We start from the raw sequence: 23,624 nt of genomic DNA, 5'->3' as shown, positions 1-23,624 counted from the left end.
CAGCCCAGCCACATTCATTTGTGAGACTAAAGGTGGAGGAGGGGGAGGGGAGCAGGCTCTGGAGGGAAGGGGAAATGGCGAGAAGAGGTTATTTACACCACCGTCCTGACCTTCTGGAGCAGCACTGGCTCCGATAAATAACCCGCTCAGCGCCATTTCAGAGCAGGAGTGGGAGGTGCAGGAAGGGAGCAGGGTCTGGAGGAGAGCCCCCACGCAGGTGCGCGTCTCCGGGTTACTAATGGCTGAGGCGGGAGCAGGCAGCTGGCTTTGGGGGGGATGGAGGAGAACTCAGTTCCCTGGGACTCCCACTGAGAAAATACCATCCCACCCCACCCCTGGCGCCAATTTCCAGGCAAGGGGACTGAGAGATGCCAAGGAGGCAAACAGGCCAGTAAATTAGGGATGGCAGTGATGGTGGGGGAGAATGCTGGGGAGTCTCTGAGGTAAGAGGGAAGAAATATTATAAGATGGGGAGTGAGGGGGAATGCTAGAGGAATAGGAGCAGCTGCCAAAAAGAGAGGAAGAGGAACAGAAACATCACACAAAGGCAGTTTGGAAAAAGAAGTCTGTTTTATTTCACTTTGCACAGAGCAGTATATGAAGGTGGCTATCCCCTGACTCCAGACATCTCTTACACAAAAATGCCCCCTCAAATATGCCCAGTTGTGCACCCCACTTCAGTCTTGGAGAATTAGCAGTTAGTGGGTGAGGCAGAACCCTAAGTCTCAGGAAGATTTTTTGAGACATTTTCCTGGGAAGTTTTGGGTCAAGAGAAAAGATTAGACTCAAGAGTGGCTATTCCATCCTCCATCTCCCTGGGGAAATCCACATCCTGAAGGTTTTCTGAAGAAAGGTATCTCTCGCAGTGACCTAGAGAGGGAAAGAGCCCAGACCTACTGCCTGGATATAAGGCTGAGGCGGAGAGAGGACAGGGTTAAGCGGCAGAGATTGCAGGCCCAAGGCAGGGGAGTGAAAAGCATGTGGGGGAGCAAACAGGACTGAGAGAGCCCAGAGGCCCAAGCCATAAATTCCACCCCCTCCCTAGTTCTGAGCAGAAACTCTTCCTCCCAAGACTAGAATCGAGTTTTGGTTCAGGGACTGGCTTTCCTCCAGGGTACAGAGAGGACAAGCCAGGCAAACATCCCAGGGGAGTGAAGGTAGAGTTAAGGTATGGGACCAAGAAATGGACACTCGCACAGTGAACACACAGACCACAGCAGTTTTGAAGCTATAAGCCAGAATCAGGGTAAAGAATGCAGCTGTGACTGAAATACAGAATTTTCTAAGCCCTATCCAGTAAAATTTAAATAACTTCTTACCCTGCCTTTGAGCTGTTCCAATCTTTTTTCCAAGACTGGAGGATGGGGCAGGAAGAAGGAATGGTAGAAAATGCTGAGGCTAGTAAGGGGGGCTGTGGCTGAGACATACCTATCCCAACCCCCCCCCCCCCCATTCATTCTATAGAAAAGAATTCTCCCTCTCCCTCCCCTTGCTGGACATATGGACTTTTGGGATGAAGGCTGAATAAAAGTAAAGGGAGAAAAACACTCAGCACATTCCTTCTCCTGCTTTGATCTGACGTGTAGCTGCAGCAAAGGGCACAGAAGTGAAGAAGAAAGTATGCGGGGTAGGAGGACATGGGAGCATAATCCAGTCTAGAAAGGAAGAGGTGCTTCCCCTGCCCTGCATCCACATCTCCTGGGAGCTTTATTCCCATAACTGTAAAAAAAAAAAAAAAAAGAGAGAGAAGGAATGGGAAGCGCCTAGGGGTTTGGGGGCAGCAACCACAGACAGGATGGTAATTTAAGGATCCCTTGTGATCCCCGAGATGATCCTGAGAGCATCAGTTGGGGGACTGGATGAGAAGTCACGGCAGACATGTGGATTTTTTGAGGGGGTGAGGAGCCAGGAACAGTGGGGTCTTCACCGAAGAAGTGACCACTTGATCTGTTCTTTGGCTGACTGCAGCACCTGCAGGGACAAGGGCAGCATTGAGGGGCTTGCTGGGGGGTAGGGTGGGGATGGGGATGGGGGCTTTCTTTCCCCTCACTTGCCTTCCCTGTCCTTAGAAGAATGGCAAGTAGAAAATCCCCAAAGGTAGAAGAATGGGAAGAAGCTCTCTAAGGCCCTAGAAGATTGTCAATTTGGGAAATTGCAAAAAATTTCAAATCCATTAGGAGGATGAAGAGAGAAGAGGTATACCTGGGAGGAAAGAAAAAAACTGGGGGTTACTGGACATATGTTCAAAGGGTTGTGTGTGTGTTACCACACCCAGATGGACTTCTTAGTGAGAATTCCAAATGGGTAGAAAAAGGAATCTCTCCCTTACTCCCCCCCATCAGGTAGACAAATCTATTTGCAAAGTAGCAGGATGGATCTGTAAAACCTGCATATTCTAGAATATGCATTTCCAACTTAGCCCTCATTTGAATAATAAGAGAGAAAGATTGTGTGTGTGTACACACACCGACCATCTGCTTAAGGCAAGCCTCTGCCGAGGAATAAATCACTGAATGAAGCATCAGGCAGTGAGGGTTTGAAGGGTACACGCCAAGGCTAATAGCCACTGCTCACAGGAAACTGGGGTGGAAGTTGGGGTGGGGTAGGAGAATTTGGCTGTATGAATTCCAATTCTCTAGATAAGAGGGAGTCCAGGAAGATGTGCCTTCAATCTTTACTTTCATTCAGACTTTGTGGAATGCTATTCTAGCCTCTTTAGTGATCCAGTCCATTGGAAGAAAGGAAAAAGTCATACCTGAGACACGGTCTGCTCTGTAAGGGGGACATCTTCACCCTACAACACAGAGGAAACAGCATTTAGTGTGAGAGAAAGCTGGAGCAAGACCTGATTGACGTTTGGTAGTGGACAAGGAAGAGATGGTCCTTTAAACTGAAGCAAAGGGCAGATACCTTATATTTCTCAGTCCTTCCTAGGGACTAGTATAACCACGATTTTACTTGGCCAGGGGGACTGTGAGCAAAAAATGGTCATTTCATCCATCCTCTATTTTAAGGCAGGAGGACTTCTTAAAAGATTTATTCAATTCCAAGTAATCAGCAGGTTATGTGATCCACAACTTAGGAGGAACTGATTCCCTAATCAGAGAAGACCTTCCCTGAATATCAATATCACTAGGGAAAGGATGAGGGGGAGCCAGGGATAGTTTAATGGATCCTGCAAGGCCCGATGGGTAACGGCAGCATGTTAATTTGAAGAAATAAACTGCTGCAACAGCAGCCTGAGAAGGGGAAGGAGGGAGCTGGTGGGGGGGGCCCCTCTCTCTTGCCACATAGAGACATATGTTAGAGGAGAAGATTAAACTATGCAAATGGAGCCCACGGCAGTTAAGGGAAAAGATTTCCCATTACCCAGCACTGTCAGCCTTCACTCGGTGGAGGTCAGAGATGGGACATTCTGTGAATGGGGAGATTTGCTTTGCTCAGACATCTCTGCACCCCCACAATTTCCTGGTGGACTCTCTCTGCACCCATCATTATCTCCCCAGCAGACCTAGAGCCTTCTATGGTTAATTCAGAGACCCCTTTCTGCTATCACTAGCACCAAAGAGGACTGAGGTTCTAGCAAATAAGTACTTCCTGATGAAGAGGTGTTATCCTCATTTTATAAGACCTTAAAAGACAAGGAAGACTCTCTTCAGATGACTGTGATCCACCCCCAAAGGAAGAATAAACCAACTTCAAGTCCTTCATAGTTTCAGGACCAGCAATATTAAAATCTCTTTATTTCATCATTGATTCAATGAGTATGTATTAAATGTGCACTCTATGCAAAGACCATTTCAGGTGCTGGTACCAGGTTAGGGGCAGAAATAACATTTCTCTGCTTCCCTCCTTTGGGACAGTGAGAATTGGAAAAAGGAGAAGACTGTATATATTCTACAAGCCCAGACCCTTAGATACACTCAGCAAATCTGGCCCTGGAAAGTGAGTAGATGGAGGAATATAGGGGAACACTCCTGCTTACCCTTAATGCCACCCGGTGTACCACTTGCTGGGGATCGCTCTCTAGGATCACCCTACAAAGACAAAAAGACCATCGTTCACTCTCTCCTGAAGGACCAACTCACTGTGGAGATACTTTGGCCACTCAGCCCACTTGCCTTAGGATAGGGCAGTTACCAACCCCCCCCCCGCCAACACACACACACACACACACACACACACACACACACACACACACACACACACCACCCTAGGTCCAGGGAGGTCCAGGCAAGTCAGAGAACTCACCCTCCATCTACGATTTCATCCACTGCCAAGAAGAGCCCCTCCATGTTCTCCAGCAGAGCTCGCTTCTCTACATTTTTCCTGAGTCCCCAAGAAAAAAGAAAAACGAGCCCATGTGTGAAAGGAATCCTAGGACATTGTCCAAGTTGGGATCCTGCACTAGACCAATAAATGTTTTCACCAACCACACAAAGAAATAAGGTAAATAACTTTTTAGCTAATCCACTCTAAACCCCTTCCTACTTTTTTTTCTGAGAAAGGATCAGGAATGTCAGGAAAGAGATTTAAAAAAAAAAGTTAATTTCTGACTATTCAAGGGTTGATTATCCAGAGCTATTGTTTCTTTCCTACCTGCCACAATGCTGCTCATGATATTGCTCATAAATGCTGACATCAGTGGGTGGAAAAAAGGAAATAAACAGAGCTAAAACTCAATCTAGTGGTGGCGGGAGGTGGGGAGGGGTTGAGTGCAAACTCTATTTGCACTCAAGCTCTGACAAACCTTCTAAGCCTCTCTCTACTGCTTTTCCTCTTCCTCCCCCTTCCCCCCTCCCCCCACAGCTCTGCTCAGGTCTTGAAAAGAAGCCCAACAAGGGGCTTGGGAACAGTCAGGGCCGCAGCATCCACCAGCCTCAGATCCGGTGGTTAGTGCTTGTGGCCAGTCACATCCGTCAGTTTGACTCTTTCACTAGATTACCCGAAATGAAGTCTTTCATTCACCTGGCTAAGAAATAAATCATCCCCTTCCTGAGGAAATCTGAGCCATTCACCCTGCTGATTTTGTGAGGCTGAGAATGCCTGCTGTTCTGATCCGGACAGCTGTCTGTGCTGGGTTCACTTGGGAGCCGCTGGGGGAAAGAAATTCAGAGCCCTATATATTTTCAGGAATAGTATCTTACATATACTGCCCATCTACATGGGGAACAGAGGACTGGTGGAGTGATGGAAGGGAAGAGAGGGTAACTGGTAACATAAGAGAGAGAATGGTAACATTCTTCCTGTTCTACAGAAGGGAAAAAACTAAGGGCTAAAGTGGAAAACTGGGAGCGTTGACTCCATTCCCAAAGTATTGAGATGTTTTATCTGGGACATTTCCCTACGCTTGCCCCTTTCCGATCTCTAATGTAAAGAATGAAGTCCAGGAAAGCATTTTGAGGGTGCTTAGAACTTTGACAGAGCCACTGGGGAATAGAGTAGTCACAGGGGAAGATTCTGCTCCCTTACAATCCCCTTTTTCTTAGGAGAATTATTCCAGAGGGACATACTCTCCATTCTTCCAGTCTTCCCCATCAGTGTGAATTACTCTGAAATAATAAGCCCAACTTCTGAAGGTAAATCAGCTCTTTGGAGCCTCTGCTGATTCCCCACAAATCCCTGGGCCTGAAGAATAGTTACTTTCTCTCCCAAACACATGTCAAGAATGGACTGCTCACCTCAGCATCTGGCTCAATGAGTCAAAGAGGCAGTTCAGAACAGCCATGAGCATCAGCTGTTGGGAGACAGAAAAAGCAGAAGGATAAGGTTTGAGACTCTGAAAGCTGCTACTTAAAAATAAAACCCTGAAATTGGTTAAGCATCAACAGACAAAGGCTTTCACAAGGACCAAAAGCATAAGGTGGAAGTGAGAGCAAAACAGAAAGAGGACCTGTGGTTTCTCACAGAAATAAATTCTGCCACATGATCTTACAATTTGATGTCTCTCTTTGACCAGACTGTTCAAACAGAACTTTCCTGTCATAATCCTCTACATCAAGCATGTCAAACTCGCAGCCCACTGGCTGTGAGTTTGACATGCTTGCTCTACATGTATTTACCAACTGTATATATTATCTGATATCTTAGATAGAGAAATCATTAACCAGGCAATAGCTGAGATCAGAGAGTTAGTCAAAAGAGCATGGGCTTTGAAGTCAGACAGATCTGGGATTAAATTCCAGCTGAGCCATTTTCTAGATGTGTAACCCTGATGGTTCTTCATGTACAAAACAAGGGCACCAATGCCTACAACTCAAAGAAGTGCTGGAAGGTTTCAATAATAATGTACTTTACAAAGTACTTATAGCAATAAGAGCTCAGTAAGAGTTGGTTCTCTCAAACTTTTAATTTTGCCTCAAATTATTTGGGAGCTTATTTTTACTTATCTATTCTCCTTCCTAGAACTTATTATCTGAGGTAAATAGTTTTTCCTGTGCAGAGGAAGCAGGTTAGGACTACACCCAATCTTCTCAAGTGTACAAGTCTCAAGGACTATACCCATTCAGAATGTATAGCTTCAATATGACCCAAAATGTTGGCTAATTGATGCAAACTCAGTCAGGTGTAGAATCTTCATAGGAGGAGCAAGCATCCCCCAACCTTGACCATATCTCAAAAATACATCTTAAAACACATTATCCATCCAGCCCAGCTGGTTTGGTTCAGTGGTTGAGCATCAACCATGAAACAAGAGGTTGCTGGTTTGATTCCTGGGTTGCAGGCTTGATCCCTAGTAGGGGGTGTGTGGGAGGCAGCCAATGGTTCTCTCTCATCATTGATGTTTCTCTCTCTCTCGCTCTCCCTTCCTCTTTGAAATCAATTTTAAAAAATTATTTTAGCCCTAGCCGGTTTGGCTCAGTGGGTAGAGCAATGACTTGCGAACTGAAAGGTCCCAGGTTCGATTCCAGTCAAGGGCACATGCCTGGGTTGTGGGCTTGATCTCCAGTGGAGGGCTTGCAGGAGGCAGCCAATCAATGATTCTCTATCATCATTGATGTTTCTATCTCTCTCTCCCTCTTCCTTCCTCTCTGAAATCAATAAAAATATATTTAAAAAATTATTTTTGGCCCAGGCCTGGTAGCTCAGTTGGTTAGAGCATCGTAACATACGTCAAGATTGCAGGTTCGATCCCCAGTCAGGGCACATAGGAGAATCAACTAATGAATGCATAAATAAGTGGAACAACAAATCCATGTTCCTCCTTTCCTCTCTCTCTAAAAATCAATAAATAAAAAATTTACCAAAAAAATTATTTTAAAAAACCAACACATCTACATGTGTTGGGAAAAAGATCTGGGAAAACTCCTATTCTAGGTTGATTCGTTTGCTAAGCCATTTTTGTGAAGCCAGCAGGAATCTCTAAAAACTTCATTAGCCCAGTCAGAGGCCAGAGGGATGTGGCACTCCTTAAGGCCCAGAAGCAGTAACTATGTCCTGCCCATGGTTTAGGAAGGGGGATCAGAGATAGCAAAGAGGGGTGGGGATTCTCACCTCATTTTCATAGGAGCTGCCAATCACATAGAAATAGAGATCAATACTGCTTTTGTATACTACTGTTAGGCCTTCCAAGAGGGCGATTTCACCTGGGGGGGGAAAGATGGAAACAGTAGGTGGCCTGAGACAAGAAAGTGGGACAGAAGGAATTACCATGAACTCCTGGTATCCATTTGTTTTGGGCTGAGGTAATGCAGGCCGAATGACCCCCAAAGTTGATCTGCTTTTTATTTATAGGTGGTAGCAGAAGGGAAGTATAAATTTGGGGAAGTCTACCGGTAAATGTATCTTCTCCTCTAACCCCTCCCCCACTACTCTTATTTCCCTCCTTGTACAAGAGACAGGATACTAGTCGATCCTTCGGAGGTGAAAATGCAGAGCGGTCACCTTTACAGACTTCCATTTACCTGCCCTAATGGATGCGGTACAATAAGCAGAGCTGCAGTTAAATTTGTCAAGTGAGGCTCATAAATCCAGGGACTAGACAGGTAGCTAACAGCCAACCTTCCAGCACGGTATTCCCGCGTGAGGTACACTCACCTCCCCATTACATTTCTGAAGAGTTTATTATATGAGGGGAGGAGGAAAAAAGAGAAAAAGGAGGCAGAGTCATTTTATCCTTTCTCCGCAGTCCCGCTGCCACCCGCTTCCTACCATGGTTCCCCCAACACAGGGAGTAGTGAAAGGAAAACGACCTACTGTCAGTCCGATGAGTCTTGTTGAAAATGTTCTTCTCAAAGGCCTTTTGCTCCTTGACACTGGGGTAGGTGTCGTCATAGTACTGGTCAGAGGGAAGGAGAAGGGCTGGGTCATTAGAGCTCAGAGCCCAGAATGATTAGTGACTGTTTTGCCCTGGATCTTGGATTTCTCTCTTTCAAGGCATGGGGTAAGGCAGAAATACTGACATAAAGAAGGAAGAATTGCCCGAGCCAGTTTGGCTCAGTGGATAGAGCTTGTGGACTGAAGGGTCCCAGCTTGACCCCCGGTGGGGGTGTGGAGGAGGCAGCTGATCAATGATTCTCTCTCATCATTGATGTTTCTATCTCTTTCTCCCTCTCCCTTCCTCTCTGAAAGCAATAAAAATATATATTAAAAAAAGAAGAACTACAGAGGCAGCAAATGGGCAGCAAGTAATCAGATACAAAAATAATTTTTTAAGGACCCTGCTCTAAATAACCTCACCTCAAATTGCTAAGACTGTAAGGGCAGAGGCCTACGAGTCCTATGATGAGGTTCTGCCCGTTTTCTAGGAGAGCAATCCTGAGGCCACTCTCTTCAAGTGCTTCCCAGGAGCTATCCCAGGTCAGGGAGCAGTGCTAGAGAACACAAAAGGCCCTAGAAGCACAGAACACTTCCTGCAGACCCTCATTCACTGTATGAAGTTGAGGAATGGGGAAAGGCTACAAAAATCTCTAAAGAAAGGCAAACCCTACCCTATGTGCTCTCATATCTTAGCTTTCTTGTCTGCAAACTGAAAGAAGCAGGAGGCAATCTAGCACATTGCTGAGCCCACTCCCAAGCTCTTGCTGGCAAGGAGGCGGAGATGCAGGCTGCTAAATCGCTCTGCTCTTTAGGGGCTAATCCGTCGCAGTCAGCTGAAGACCTATGACAGGTCTGGCATTTAGTAACTGGATAACTGTTTCAAAAGGTGTCCTGCATAGTTACATCCAATTACAGGGAGGAACAGCTGGTGAATTCTAAACTAATCTCTACCTGCTGATTGATTTATGCTATGCTTGCCCGGAGTTAATACACCAGGGACAGAAAAAATTTCCACAGGAGGGGGAGAATATAGAGGAGAGCGGAGGGGTGTCCTTTCTCTTCTTTTTTAATAGATCCAAAGTTAGAAATACCACAATGGGAAAGCCAGGAGGTAACAAGCTTGGTGGTAACTTCAGGCCTAGGGCTGGAACCCTAGAACTACAAGAAATTTCCCTGATGGGCAGGCTACTTCTCACAGCTAGACAGTGCTTTGTTCAGAAACCAAGGTTCCAAAGTTCTTCACTGCTCTGATGCTGGTAACAAAGGAGGTCAAAGTCTGAGGCTAGCAAGCAGAGAAACAGGGCAACTAAGGGACAGAAGCAGTTTAGGTTTTATCTGGAGTAGACATGGGAAAGATGGAAGAATTTTAAAAATTACAGTATCAAGGAATATCAGTTAATAGGGCCAGTCCCAAGATTCAAATCTCAGAGTAAGTCTTTGTCTTGCTCCTAAACTAATTTGAAAGGGAATCTTACCTTGGCAAAAAGTCGATCTCCATCATTGTCCAGAATCAGGATGGCTTTGACAGTATACAGGGAGGGTTCCTGAAGAGAGAGGAACATACCTTCAGTCTTGAAGGCTCCTGACACCACTGGCAAACCAGATACCTTCTCCTAGTCCCACTGGGTACCTCTGTGTGTCTCCTATCCCAACCTGATTAGATATTGACATTTCCCACTGAGAATGACCAAGTGGTGAATGAAGTGAATTGAGAGAGGGGGCATTTTAACAAAGGACTCCCAAGCAGCATCAGATAAACAGTTTCTCTGAGCCAGACCTACAGAGTGCTTAATCAAGGTAGGTCATGCTGTTATTTCCAAATATTATGCTAGTTGTTTCCAATTACCCTCCCTCACAGGTGAGTATGGAATGTGACCAGATTAATTAGTAGGCACTGCACAAGGCTATTTGAAAACAGGGCTGAATGCCCTGATGTACTTGGAAGTTTCCGCAGTCCCAATGCAGTAGCAATGCAGAGGCATAAAGCAAGCCTTCCCTAAACCACCCACACACTGAACAGAGGGAAATGTCAGCGCACGAACACACACACACGCACGCACGCACGCACGCACGCACGCACACACACACACATCCCAACTCTGAATGCAGCCCAGTGAGACATCCATCTCCCAGACCTTCCCTTTGATCCCAATTCTTCTACTATACTCGGACCACCACCACTTAACTTGCCAGGACAAAAACCATCTGAATTTGGGGGAAGTTAAGAAGCAATGAGAAGAGGATCTGAAGATAAAGAGCAGGAGGGGGTGTTTCTTCACTACCAAGAATCAAACCTGGAGTACACTGGCTCTCATAAAGGAATCACAGCCTCAACCTTAATGGTTACACTAAAACTCAAATAACTGCAAAGCGTGTCACTTTGCAAAAAGCTCCTCTACTCTTGCAACTTCTAGAGAACCTGCTAACCAGGAGAGGAAGAAAGAGAATGGAGGGAAGGCAGTGATATGTGTATAGGTGTTTACAGGCTCACATTCCTTGACTTTCTAATCAATATTACTTAACCACTGATATCTGTCCCCTGTGCTATAAGACAAGGCTGTTGCTGTGCTATCTCCCTTTCCTGGCTTACTTAGGGAAACCACAGTCCTCAAAGGAGCCAAATATACTCCCCAAGCATGTGTTTAACGAAGACCCAAGAGTGAGGAGGAAAGAATCACTGCCAAGGACCCAGAAACTGCATCTGTAAAGGTAAACTGTCCCATGAGGCTCTAGGAGGTTTATGGTTCCATGCAATGAACCACCACTAGCTCAGGGAGTTGAGAATGAGAGTAAAGGAAACCCAGTCTTTTGACAGCAAGGTGAAGAATGTAAGCTTTCCCCACTTCAATTTTTGAGGACAGGAATTTTTGTGTTTTGTTCATTGACTTACCCCAAGTGTCTAAAACAATGCCTGACCCATACTAAACTCTCAATATTTTTTGAATGATTGAGACTAAAATTTCAGAATACGTAAAAATGTTTTGATGTAGTATACATCTAGGGAACCCTCCTATAATTATACTTCCAGATATAGGTAGCTTACCTAGTGTTGCCATTTTGGGAGATATTACTACCAACTTATCTCTCCTCTGATAAATACTCCTTAAAGATGCCCACCCTATATAATTACTCAGGAAAATGAGGCATGAAGAACTCCTCTGTCAACCAATGGAACTCTATGTTTAGCAGAGGGAAGAGTCAAGATTCTCATTTAATAGGTCAGAAATAAAAGCAGTTTTCCTAATTCCCCACAGAAAGATCTTCCCAAAAAGCAGGCTCAGTTCTATAGCAACTTGGATCCTCAATTCACCAAAAGAAAGACACCATTGGGAATCAGTTTCCTTAAGAGAGGAAAAGAAGTCCACAGGGAGGGAAATTTAGAAGAAATATTTTTCCCTATAATCTTTTCCCTGGAAATCTTTGGCTCTGTTCCTCTATCTGCATTCACAGAAACCCTAGAGTACTTCCTAATGGTCTAAACTGGGCATTGAGCTGGCATAGGTAACCAGTTCTTGCAGCCATAGAGTCTGGCATCCCTAGAAAGAATGGGATCCCAAAGAAAAGAAAAACCCTTATGGCCACCTGCCAACTAGGAGAGTCAGACCATGTTCTGTGTGGCCAACGAAGTGTGAGTGCCTAAAACAGCTTGCAGAAAAGAGAAACATATTTCTGGCTCTTTTCATGCGTTTTTTAGAAGATGCTATCAAGGAAACCCCCCAAATAAAAATACTGGATCTTCCTGGGAAAGATAAAACACAGGCAAAGGAAGTCAAGGAAAAGATCAGATAGGACTTATTTTACTGCTCTGAAAGGGGTAAGAAGGCAGGAGAAGAGGCTGGTCATTTCAAACTTCCAAAGGAATAACAACACTAAATCAGGCTGAGAATTTAGGCAAGAGCTTAAATGCTGCTTTAATTCTCTATTCTGCTACAGCTGGAGCCAGCAGCTTCTCCTTTACTTCTCCTGCCACCTCCTGACTGCAGCTGGTTACACTTCAGCCTGGGGCCTTTACATCTCAGGAGTGGGGAGGGCCAGGAATTCCTCTCACACCATAAAACCAGCCAGTTTAAAGGCCCCAGAAGCCATTACTGATAATGTAATTTCATTTTTAAGTTTTAGCAAAGGGCAAGTTTATAAATAACTCCCAGCTATTGAGAAATGGGCTTCCTCAACAATGGACTAGGCTTGACCTTGTAACACATTAAATGCTGATTATTGAGAAAGACCCTACAAGCTTAGGACCATGTTCAAGGGATTTAAAAGGTCTATTCTTCCCTCCCACGCCCAAATGGGTAGCTGCTAGAAAGCTTTCGAGACAAAGTTCTGTGATGCACTGACTTTCAGAGAGCCACAGCCTAAGTGTATAACAGAACTTCACCTCAAATGCTAATGGTGCCTGGAAATGATGTGTAGGCAGATTAATTTGTAGGAGGTTGGGTGGCTCAGATAGATTTTTATGTTGCTTTTTATTACCAAGAAAAACCGAGACTGGATTCCTCAGGAGAGCTAAAACAACACTGAGCAAGCAAACAGCCTGGTGCAAAGGAGTCTCGGATCTCAAGGAGGGGATTCTGAAGCCGGATGGGGGGAAAAATCAACCTCTCCCAGTTTCCCCTCTCTAAGCACAAAGGACTAGAGGGGAAGAGTCATTCCTAGTGCTGCCCCCTGTGGGCATTCCGATGACCTGCAGCTTCCTAAGGATTATAATCATTAGCAAAAGTATTTAAAAAAGGCAGCTCTGGATAAAAGCTATTTGTGTGTCTTGTAAGCCAAACTAGGAGAGATGGGCTCTGGAAAAAGCACTAAATTGGCCTGGCCAGAGTTGCTCAGTGGTTGAGCTTCGACCCATGAACCAGGAGATCACGGTTCAATTCCCCGTCAGGGCATATGCCTGGATTTCAGGCTTGATCGCCAGTGTGAGGCGTGCAAGGGGCAGCCGATTAATGATTCTTTCTCATCATTGATGTTTGCGTCTCTCCCTCTCTCTTCCTCTCTCTGAAATCAATAACACATATAAAAATACATTTATTGTGTTCTTTATTTTTAAAAACGCACTAAATTGTGTTCACAATGTATATAGTAAAAGAACACTTTGGGGTAAGATCAGAGATATGCCATCAGAAGATGACTGGGGGAGTGTTTGGAGCAGGCAGACAGGATATTTGGGGGCTCTAATTACTTTGATTCATTTGGAGGAGGGGGACCAAGAAGCCTTTGAGAAGTCAGAGGATGCTATTCACAGAGCTGAAAGGGCACAAGCAAGAATCTGGTTGAGATTCCTAGAAAGTTCTTCATTCCCCACTTATAAAGAAATCTTTACGGTCATGCCAAAAAGTAGTACTGTGGCGTGGTAACAGATCTTTATCAACTAGAAACAAGATGCTCTTCCTTCAATCCTATTTATAAGTAAAGCCAAGACAGTAAAAACTAGAAGGAGAAATTCCTAGATACCAATCCCAGCTCTACATGGCCTAAGCAGGTATTTGTTCCCTGACTCTGTGCCGACTTCTTGAAAATAAAAAGCTCCCCTGGGACTGAGGGCTCCAATTTGCCAGCCACAAACCTAGGGACTTCAAATGAAAAGAATTAGGTAAATGCTTTGACAGGGAAGAGCAGTTTTCATATACTACCCAAGGGTTCCTGAGATTCAAGAAGCACAGCTCAGGAAAGAATGCTCAGGAGCCACAGGTACCACGGAACTGGATGACACAAGACCAAACATTGGTTATACAGAGGAAACTGAACATGTCATGGGAAGGCAGAACTGACAGCAGAAGAGATACTCAAAAAGAATCTTCCTGTCTGAAAATAGGTACAAAACGTGAATGCAGTTACCAAGAATTCTGACACTACAGGAGAAAATGTCTCTCAACTCCAAAGAAATCCTTGTATTATAGTCCATTACGTCAAGTTCTACGTTTCTCTAGGACTCAGCTTCCTCACTGGAGAAATGAGAGGCCTGAGCTAGATCAGTTCATGTTAATACCTTTTTTGAAGTAGAGCAGACCCCTTTGATAAGCTTATGAAATTTTTGGACCTTGTTACCAGAAAAATATACATTCACAAATTGTTATGATTTGAAGGAGTTCATAGACCTAAGTTTAGAATTAAATGAGATTCTCTTTGAATAAGAAGGTGTGGGGAGGGAATGAAAAAAGAGGGAAATGAGTGATATTTTGATAAATCACCCCCTTTCCTCTGCCTGGCACCAATTAATGACTTGAATAAACACGTGTGTGGCCGCCTGGCCGATGTGGCTCAGTGGTTGAGCATCTACCTATGTGTCAGGTTCGATTCGCAGTCAGGGCACATGCCCGGGTTACTGGCTTGATCCGAAGTAGGGGGTGTGCAGGAGGCAGCCAACCAATGATTCTCTCTCATCATTGATGTTTCTATTTCTCTCTCCCTCTCCCTTCCTCTCTGAAATCAATAAAATATATTTTTAAAAAACACGAAAAAATGTGTGTGGCCTTCATAAATTAATAAAAATGATTGATAAAATTAACATAGCCAGCAAGGGGAGCAAAGGTCAGCACCACACCCCTACTGCTTTTGAAGACTAAATTTGGTGGCTCTGAGACAGGCAGGACAAGGATAACCAAGCTGTTCCTGTATTAAAATTCAGAAAGCCAGTCTGCTAGAGAATTTTATGCCCAGAGGTCACACAGTCCCTAATTCTTACACTATTATGGCAGTGAAGCAATTACAGAAATGTGGGACAAAGCAAGCAGTACTTACTAGGAAGAGAAATGAATTGAACAAGCAGAAATCAGAGCACTCTCCACCTGAGGCTTGGGGGCAACATTAGAACATTCTGCTTTCCCAGTTTGGTAATTCAGGAGCCCTCATTTAAATATCACTCAGCAAAGGGAAAAATCAAATGGGGATAGATCCATTTCTGATGAGTCCTTGATCATGATCGGTATCCTAATTTATTCCCAACTCTCCCCTCCCCTCCATCTGCTCCTGAAAACAAAAAGCTAGTCTATTTTTTTTTTTTAAATATGGAGTACTTCACAAATTTGCGTGTCATCCTTGTGCAGGGGCCATGCAAGTAATCTCTGTATCATTCCAATTTTAGTATATGGGCTGTTGAAGTGAGCACCAAAAAGCTAGTCTTAAAAAGAATGAATTGAGCCGAAACCGGTTTGGCTCAGTGGATAGAGCATCAGCCTTCGGACTGGAAGGTCCCAGGTTCGATTCCGGTCAAGGGCATGTACCTTGGTTGTGGGCACATCCCTGGTGGGGGGTGTGCGGGAGGCAGCTGGTCGATGTTTCTCATCGACGTTTCTAGCTCTCTATCCCTCTCTCTTCCTCCCTGTAAAAATCAATAAAATATGTTTTTTTAAAAAAGACTGAATTGATAGCCTGTGTTCACCTTTCAATCTATTTGCTCCTTCAAATAACTCTTGAGGCAGAATTGCTAGCCTCTCTCCTAGTTTCAGTCTTCTTAAAATTATACAAGAGAAAAGGTGGGAGAAAACTGGTAGATAGAACTTTCCAGGCCAACTGGCTATAAATGGGGATTATCTGCCTTGATAATGGGAAAGTTAAAAAGTCAAATAAGGCCCGGCCTTGGTGGCTCAGTGGTTGAGCATCGACCTATGAACTAGGAGGTCACGATTCGATTCCTGGTCAGGGCACATGCCCGGGTTGCGGGCTCGATTCCCAGTGACGTGTGCAGGAGGCAGCTGATCAATGATTCTCCCTCATCATTGATGTTTTTTTCTCTCTCTCCATTTCCCTTCCTCTCTGAAATCAATAAAAAAAAATATTTTTTAAAAAACAGTCAAAGAAGAAGACCTAGGTTTCATCTGCAGCACACAAGATTCAGGTTACACAAGAGGAAAGATTTCCTGAAGAGAGGTGGTCAAACACCAGAAGAGGTGACCAGGCTAGGGAACCTAAGGACAGGGGAACTCTGATCTGGGAGAAAGCCTATTCTGTGCAGAATCGGGAGAGGCAGAATGTGGGTGGGCCCTTGCCAGTAGCGGCATCTTAAAATGTTCATGGACTTAACCTCCCAATCCATTTTCATCGGCTGCCCATGGGCTCTCTGCCTTTGTCTTTCTAATTACTCTAACATAAATGGGTAGTTAGGCACTGGTTCTTTATTCCTGTTCTATCCTTTATTTGCTTCTTTAGTTCCCTTTTCCATAACTAGTTTACTTGTCAATATCCTGTCTAAGCAAGTCATGTTGATGGAGCAAAGTAAAAAACAGTAGCAAGTATCTATATGAGAAAGACTTTAAATCTGCCATTATGCTCCTTCAAATATTTGGATAATTGCATTCATCCTCTACCTCCCAGGGAAGATCTGGCTTCTCAAGGGTCTGGCTCTCTTCATGTGGAGACCCCTCCTCCTCTTTTGACCGTGACAGCTCCCCTAGACCTTTGATGTAATTTATACCTTGCCAGGGACCAACTCTTTCCCACCACTGTGAAGGAGAGGGAAAAATATATATATAAATACGTCGGAAATCTATAACGAGGTCTTCTTGGAGGGCAAGACATGGGGAGAGTTAGAAGCAGCGTCAATTGCTCTTTAGGGGTTTTAGTTCAAGCCGAGGTCTGCTTCCAGCAATCAACCATTAAAACAAGCCGGCCAGAGTAACAGCACAGTTTATTCTGATCATTTAATTTGAAGTGTCAATAAATTAAACTTCAATCAATTAAACTAGGTGTGCAATAACCCAGATGGACACCCCGACACCAACATAATCACAATAAAAATTTTTATGGCTGCCAGGGACCTCACCGGGGGCAGGGCTGGCACTGTTCGCGCCCTCGCTGAGAAATATATCTCCACAGTGCAGGGACGAGGAGATTGTTCTCCTAACGAAATGGAGGGGCCAGGCACCAGCAAGGACACAGCTGGGAGAGGGGCACAGGGGACTGCCAGGAAGGAGATGGGAGTGCTTTGGGGGCTTAATGTAATTGATACCTTTGCCCAGAGCAGGAGGAGGGGACATTTAGGCCAAGTACCTCTACTGTTAGTGCCAAAGGAATTTAACAAAAGCCCCATTAAGATGATTCAGGGAGCGAAGGCCACAGAGCAATATCAACCTTTAAGACTCACTGATGTATTCTGCATAGTTTCCTCCTCCATATATGCATACTCTTGTGCACTTTGGATGCCCTGATGTTTGAATGAGGTTTACAATTCGGGATTTGGTAAATTTTTTTTTGGATAAAAATGTTATTAAGGGGAGAGAAAAAAATACAAACAAGAACTCTGGTCCATAAAGCACTGGAAAAGCACTCTGAAAGTGAATCCAAAGAGGACTGAGAAATGAAATATATGAAGGAAGATTTAAGGATCTAGTCTGCTAGAATAATTCAGTTTTGAGAAAAAAGGTAAACCAAAGGAGGAAGGGGATAAGCCTTTATCTTTAAGATTCCATAGGTTATTAAAGGAGAATGGTGACCTGAAGGGATCCCTTTCCATTCACAAGGAAGGGATAACCAGGAGAAAACAGCAGGAGAGAGAAAGCTAAGTCCACAGATGCAGGCTGGGAGCACCAATAAGTACTGGGAACAGAAGGAGATGAAATGTTGTTTCCTTAGAGACTACAAGAAGACCTGAGAAAGATTAGATTAATGTGCTTGAGAGCTAGGGCTGGATTATTTAATTAAAGAAAGAAATGTGCCCTGGCCAGTTTGGCTCAGTGGATAGAGCGTCGGCCTGCAGACCGAAGGGTCCCAGGTTCGATTCCCGGCAAGGGCACGTGCTTTGGTTACAGGCTCCTCCACGGCCCGGGCCCTGGTTGGGGCTCATGCAGGAGGCAACCAATCGATGTGTTTCTCCCACATCAACGTCTCTCTCTGTCTCTCCCTCTCTCTTCCACTCTCTCTAAAAGATCAATGGAAAAATATCCTCTGGGGAGGATTAACAAACAAAAAAAATTAAAACAAAATAAAAAGAAATGTGACCCATTGTAAAATCCTTAAATGAAGAGAACCTAGTGATATTTAGATATACGCATAATCAGATCAAATTTCAATTGATGGTTCTTCTTGATCTCCTCTAGCTTACCCTTCCTTTCTTCTCAATATTCTACAGCTATGTGGTTGCAGAGGTGAGGATAGAATATGCTTTGATCAGATTTCTGAAGAGGTTCAGCCAAACCAGGTAATAAAAATGTGAATAACATGGCTCAGTGATTGAGCATTGACCTATGGACCAGGAGAGGAGTTCAGTGTTTGATTCCTGGTTGGGGCACATGCCTGGGTTGTGGGTTTGATCCCCAGTAAGGGGCATGCAGGAAACAGCCTAATGAAGCCTCTCTCTCACATTGATGTTTCTCTCTCTAAAAATCAATGAAAAAATAGTAATTTTTAAGTGAAAGGAGAAAGCATAAAGGAACTTTAGAAGTTGTCTCCCTTTCTAAGGAGTGGCTGGTTAAATACTATGCAGTTACAGTAAACTCTTTAGTTCAGAAGAAAGTTAAGTTCAGATCCAAGGATTCTTCATGTTTTTCACAATGAAGATGGTGAACTAAGAATCAGGAGATACTGCTGAGTAGACAGAAGAGGGGAGGAGAATAAAAGGAGCAATGAGGAAGGGTGATTCTGAATCAGATGGAGCTAAATTTTGTGGGCCAGTGTGTGAGGGTAGTGAGAAGAGAATGAAAAACTTAGGAAATATCACCTAAATCCCAACAAGGGCTCCTCATCTGAACCACTGAATGCTGAAAATTATTTCCATGACTATTTTCTCACTTCTCTGAAGCATGTTACAGAACTAGTGCCATTGTGATAAAGAGAAGTTGATTCATTACATACAATGCCTCAGGTCATTAGGGCTTTATTTTCTCCTGGAACTCCAATTGTGAAGAGCTAGAATGATGAGAAGGGTATATAAATTCTTCATTGGGAGCCCAAAATATATTGAAATTATAAAGAGGCAAAAAAAAAAAAATGTTGTAAAGAGCTGACAGATGAAGGAAAATACTAGTTTAATATTCTAAGAACTCTGGAGATCAGCACAAGAATTGATACCAGTTGGTACTTTATATAACTGATGGTCAAAGTACAATTTTGTATATTGAAGAGGTGGAAACTGATGATGAGGTAATGTTAGAGAATTAGTCTGGGATTGGGAATCAAAATCTAATCTAGTTTTGACAATGTACTTCTTTGAGCAAGCCCTTTTCCCTACACCTTGGTTTCTCCTAACCCCACTATATAGGTTCATCATGACAAAGAATCAGTATGGGTTTTGTTTTTATAGTTTTATTGATTTCAGAGAGGAAGGGAGAGGGAGAGATAGAAACATCAATGATGAGACTCACTGATTGGCTGCCTCCTGCATGCCCCCTACTGGGAATGCAGTGGCAACCTGGGCATGTGATGTGCCCTGACTGGGAATGGAACTGTGACCTCCTGGTTCATAGGTGGACACTCAACCACTAAGCCACACCAGCTGGGCAAAATCGGTGCGGTTTCTAAAGCAAAGTTCAGGGGTGGAGTATGTGACCAGGTTATCAGGGATCTGTGAATGTGGCATCTTAGGTACAGATTAAAATGAATATAAGAAAGAAGCAGGTTGAAATATACTTCACTAAGGAAGCAGAGACAGAGAACTGAGGTAAGTGAAAATGTAAGAGATTTTACATATAAGTCCTTCAACTGACCATTACACACAGCTCCCCAAGTATCATCTCCCTCACTCATTTACCTGTAAACAGGCTCCCTTCTAAACAGATGTAGGAAAGTCTAAAAATTTCTAAGAACTTCCAAAGAAACCAATTCCCTAGAACCTATCCCACATCCGTTAACTGATTAATAGTGATTAACTGCTTGGGACAGAAAATATCTCATTAAAAACTACTCAAAATGAAGAGAACCTAGTGATATTTAGATATATGCATAATCTAAATTTTAAAAAACTACTCAAATTTTAAGCTTTTTACCTAGACTTGACCGATTATCTCTATCTTTGCTACTTTGAAAAAGGTAACTGAAACTGTTATTCTCTTTTACCTGGTGAAGATCTGAATGTGTACATGTATTAGAGCTGAAGGAAAGAAAAAGACAAGAAAAAGGCCTAGAGTTCAACTTCAATTAAGGAAGGAGCTGGGGGCTAAATTCCCACACACACCTCCAAACTGCGAAACAGATGGGGCACTTTTGAGAGAAATTCTCTGGTCCAATTTTAAAAGAGGTAATAGTGTTTTATTTGTTAGAACAAGCATAAAAGATCATATGGACATACACCCCTTTACCCATCAAAATTCTCCTATAGCCTAAGAGAGAGTTAGCATCCCAGGTCCTACAGGAATAATTCCTAAAGTTTAAATGGGTAGGAAAAAGGAGAGCAGAATAAGGAGTCAGGAAAAATGTTCCACAAGCCATGCTAACTCTACCAGGAATTCCAGAACTTTGATGGAAGACTGATTCTTTATCATGACAAATCTACATAAAGTGGATTAACAGGAAACCGAAGTAAAAAGAAAACAGTTTTCTGAAGGAATGTGAAAGGCAATTACCCAAGGAGTGTCAAGTTGTGACAACTCGCAGAAGAAACCTACACTCTATTCTTACAATTTGGGGCGAGTTTGGGGAAACTCAAACCAGGATATCATCCACAAGGCTCAGAATCGGGGAAACCTGAAAGATCCCAATTCAGTTCGCTCACGAACCTTGGCGTCCTAAGGACTCCCTGTGCTCCCTTCAACTTTCCACCAACTCTACCTTCTCCCCGGCAGAGCTTCCTACTTTAAACCGAGGCTTTAGCTCCTGCTCTAGGCCACACGCTATTCAGGGGCTGGCCGATCCTTCGGCCCCCGAGGGCTACCCGGAACTCCCCTTTCTAACCCTTCCCAATCAGGCTGAACCCCGACTCCCGGCCCCTCTGGACACCGCAGCATCTCAGCTGCCCCGGCTCCTACCAAGATCAGCGCCTCCATCTTGCCCCGCAGCTGGTGCCGACGTGGAGCCGCAAAAACAACGCCGCCGCTGATTGGCCCGACGCCCTCATTAGACCCCGCCTAGCAGGGGGATTATTGGACTGCCGGGTGCCAGTTATTGCTTTATTGACCAATAAATGTACTAGTTTGCTTAGCGAAAGCAAGGTGTCCAGCCGGAAGGCGCAGGTATTTGATTGTCAGCTTAAACACTCAATAAAATGCCAAAACCTCATAACTGAATGAGGCGGGAGGTCCATGGGGCGGGGTTGTTTCCATGGGGAACAGAGGAAGCGAATAGTAATTTTCAATTGGCTGGGCGAAGAGCACGTGATATCGTCCCCGATTTAGTAGCTTTAAGGCGCACTTCCTTTAGGGGGCGCTGTGTCTCCTTAGCCCTTAAAACTGGCAGCTCCCATCAGAATCCTACCCCAATTCCTATTCCAAGAGCTCCCTTAAGTCCCTGATATTCACGGTTGCTTTGGCGAACACTGCTGCTCTTCCCTCAGATTCGCTCAGATCGCTTAAGCATCCTCACAAAAAGGCTGCACAACCATAGAATAAAGCCAAGGGTTGCCCAAAGTGTTAACTACATAAACCGAAGTCTCCAGAAAGTTGATTGCTACAGTAATAATCTCCCCAAAGTGGAGTGCCAGGCTGTGCTAGATCCAGGGAAAGACCCAGAGAGTTTGTAAAAGCAAATTTTATTTTATTTTATTAGCGCTTTGGAGAAGCAGAGAGGAGAGTGTAGGAGGGACAGAGGGGTAAAGGGTCCAGGATAAAGAAGGCTATAGGGAGTAGGGTCTGCGGTTCTCCATTGGGGACGAGCCGTTGCAAAATGAGAAAAGAGAAGTTTACTGAATGCAGGGATTTCACAATAGGGAAGGGTTTTGAGATCAACCAAAGAACTTACATGCATATGTGCATAGCCCATGGACACAGACAATAGTGCGGTGAAGGATGGGGGAGGACAGGAGTGGGAAGGAGGGAGGTCAATGGGGAAAAAAGGGGGACATCTGTAATACTTCACACAATAAAGATACATTTTTTAAAAAGTTTAACTTTTGCCCGGCCGGTATGGCTCAGTGGTTGAGCATCGACCCAGGATCCAAGAAGTCGTGTGTTCAATTCCCAATCAGGGCACTTGCCCAGGTTCGATCCCCTGTGTGGGGTGTGCAGGAGGCAGCCGATGAATGATGTTTCTCTTTCATCGGTGTTGCTATCTCTCTATCCTTCTCCCTTCCTCTCTCTCTAAAAATCATTTTTTTAAAAAGATAAACAAAGTAAATAAAAATCAATAAAAACATATTTTTAAAAAACGTTTAATTTTCCTCTACTCCTCTGTTCCTTGATCCCTGACACACACACACCTTCCCCCATCCTCCTATATCCCCAGAGCTATCTGCCCATCTCTGATATTATGTCTTTAGAAGTTCCCCTAAGAAGAGCATCCAAACCTACCCAGGAGTTTTTATAATAATTTCAGAGTGGAGTCAGAGGGCCTAAGAGTGAAGTATAGAACAATACAAAACAAATTACAGAAGTAGCATTTGCTATGAAGGAGTGTGTGTGATGTTCCGGTAAAATTCCAGGTGACGAGCCTTATATCTGGAAGAAGCAAGGGCTTAGCCTTTATCTATTCCCATTGGGGAGTTGTTCAAACGTTTAGCATTGGGCCTGGCATCACAAGGTTATCCTTGGCTTGGCAGCCTAATGATAATACTAACATTTATTGACCACTTATTATGGGTCCTGCACATGATAAATCTTAATACATTATTTAATACTTTTTAAAACCCTTACTAAGTACATGAGAATGGTGGAGCTGGGAGCAGTTAAATAATTTAATTAAGGCCATACAAGTATTAATTGGCAGCCATACATACATTTGAGCACAAGGAGTCTGGTTCTAAAACCATGTTCTTATCCACAATTCATTTCTCTGATTGTGGTATAGGCTGTTCTGGTCCTATCTTAAGTGCCCTGCACCAGTTCCAGATGATCTATAGAGACCATGAAGAGGAAAAATGTGTGATGTAGGTTGGTTGGGGAGGAGATTGGCTCCTCTTTCTTTGATTGTGAAATAACTTGACAAATTTTTTTCTTTTCTTTTAACTTGACAAATTTTAATAGTCAGACATTGTAAAGTAGATGGCTGATTCTTAGCTCTACAGCCTATTGGGTAACTGTGTAGTAGGGGGAAGACCACTAACTGGATGGGAGACATTAATTCTTGCCATGACTTTGCCTTAATAAGTGGGAGAATTCTGGCAAGTCCTTGTCCCCCTCTGGATTACAGCTGCCACTTCTGGAAAATGGGAACCTAGCATTAAAGTTCTATGATCATTCTTGTTCCTTTTGCTTCCATCCCCTCTCCAAATGGAAAACCTTTAAGAACCAATCAAATGGAAAATGCATATGTCTCCCCACCATATATATATAATATACATATACTGT

The 23,624-nt window shown here is 44.0% G+C and overlaps 1 protein-coding gene across 1 annotated transcript; it reads right to left on the bottom strand.

The window, feature by feature from the left end:
• Positions 1–551: 551 nt before the first annotated feature.
• COPZ1 (COPI coat complex subunit zeta 1) lies at positions 552–21,193 on the bottom strand. The gene is made up of 9 exons (XM_079775002.1): positions 21,153–21,193; positions 9,735–9,803; positions 8,197–8,278; positions 7,495–7,586; positions 5,682–5,737; positions 4,252–4,329; positions 3,986–4,037; positions 2,756–2,794; positions 552–1,971 (listed from the first exon to the last, which is right to left on the bottom strand). The coding sequence occupies exons 1-9, from the start codon at positions 21,168–21,170 to the stop codon at positions 1,924–1,926; spliced, it is 534 nt and encodes a 177-aa protein (XP_079631128.1). The 5' UTR covers positions 21,171–21,193; the 3' UTR covers positions 552–1,923.
• Between the last annotated feature and the right edge of the window lie 2,431 nt (positions 21,194–23,624).

This window comes from Cnephaeus nilssonii, assembly GCF_951640355.1.
Source record: "Cnephaeus nilssonii genome assembly, chromosome: 6".
NCBI classification, from domain to species: Eukaryota; Metazoa; Chordata; class Mammalia; order Chiroptera; family Vespertilionidae; genus Cnephaeus; species Cnephaeus nilssonii.
This window is presented reverse-complemented; position numbering and strand designations above follow the sequence as displayed.

What these genes read in the sequence shown, in the direction of transcription:
- COPZ1 (XM_079775002.1), bottom strand. An exon ending in TACACCGGGTGGCATTAAGG is followed by an intron (nt 2,795 to 3,985) that starts GTAAGCAGGAGT and finishes TCTGTGTTGTAG; the next exon opens with GGTGAAGATGTCCCCCTTAC. An exon ending in CAGAGCAGACCGTGTCTCAG is followed by an intron (nt 1,972 to 2,755) that starts GTATGACTTTTT and finishes TTGTCCCTGCAG; the next exon opens with GTGCTGCAGTCAGCCAAAGA.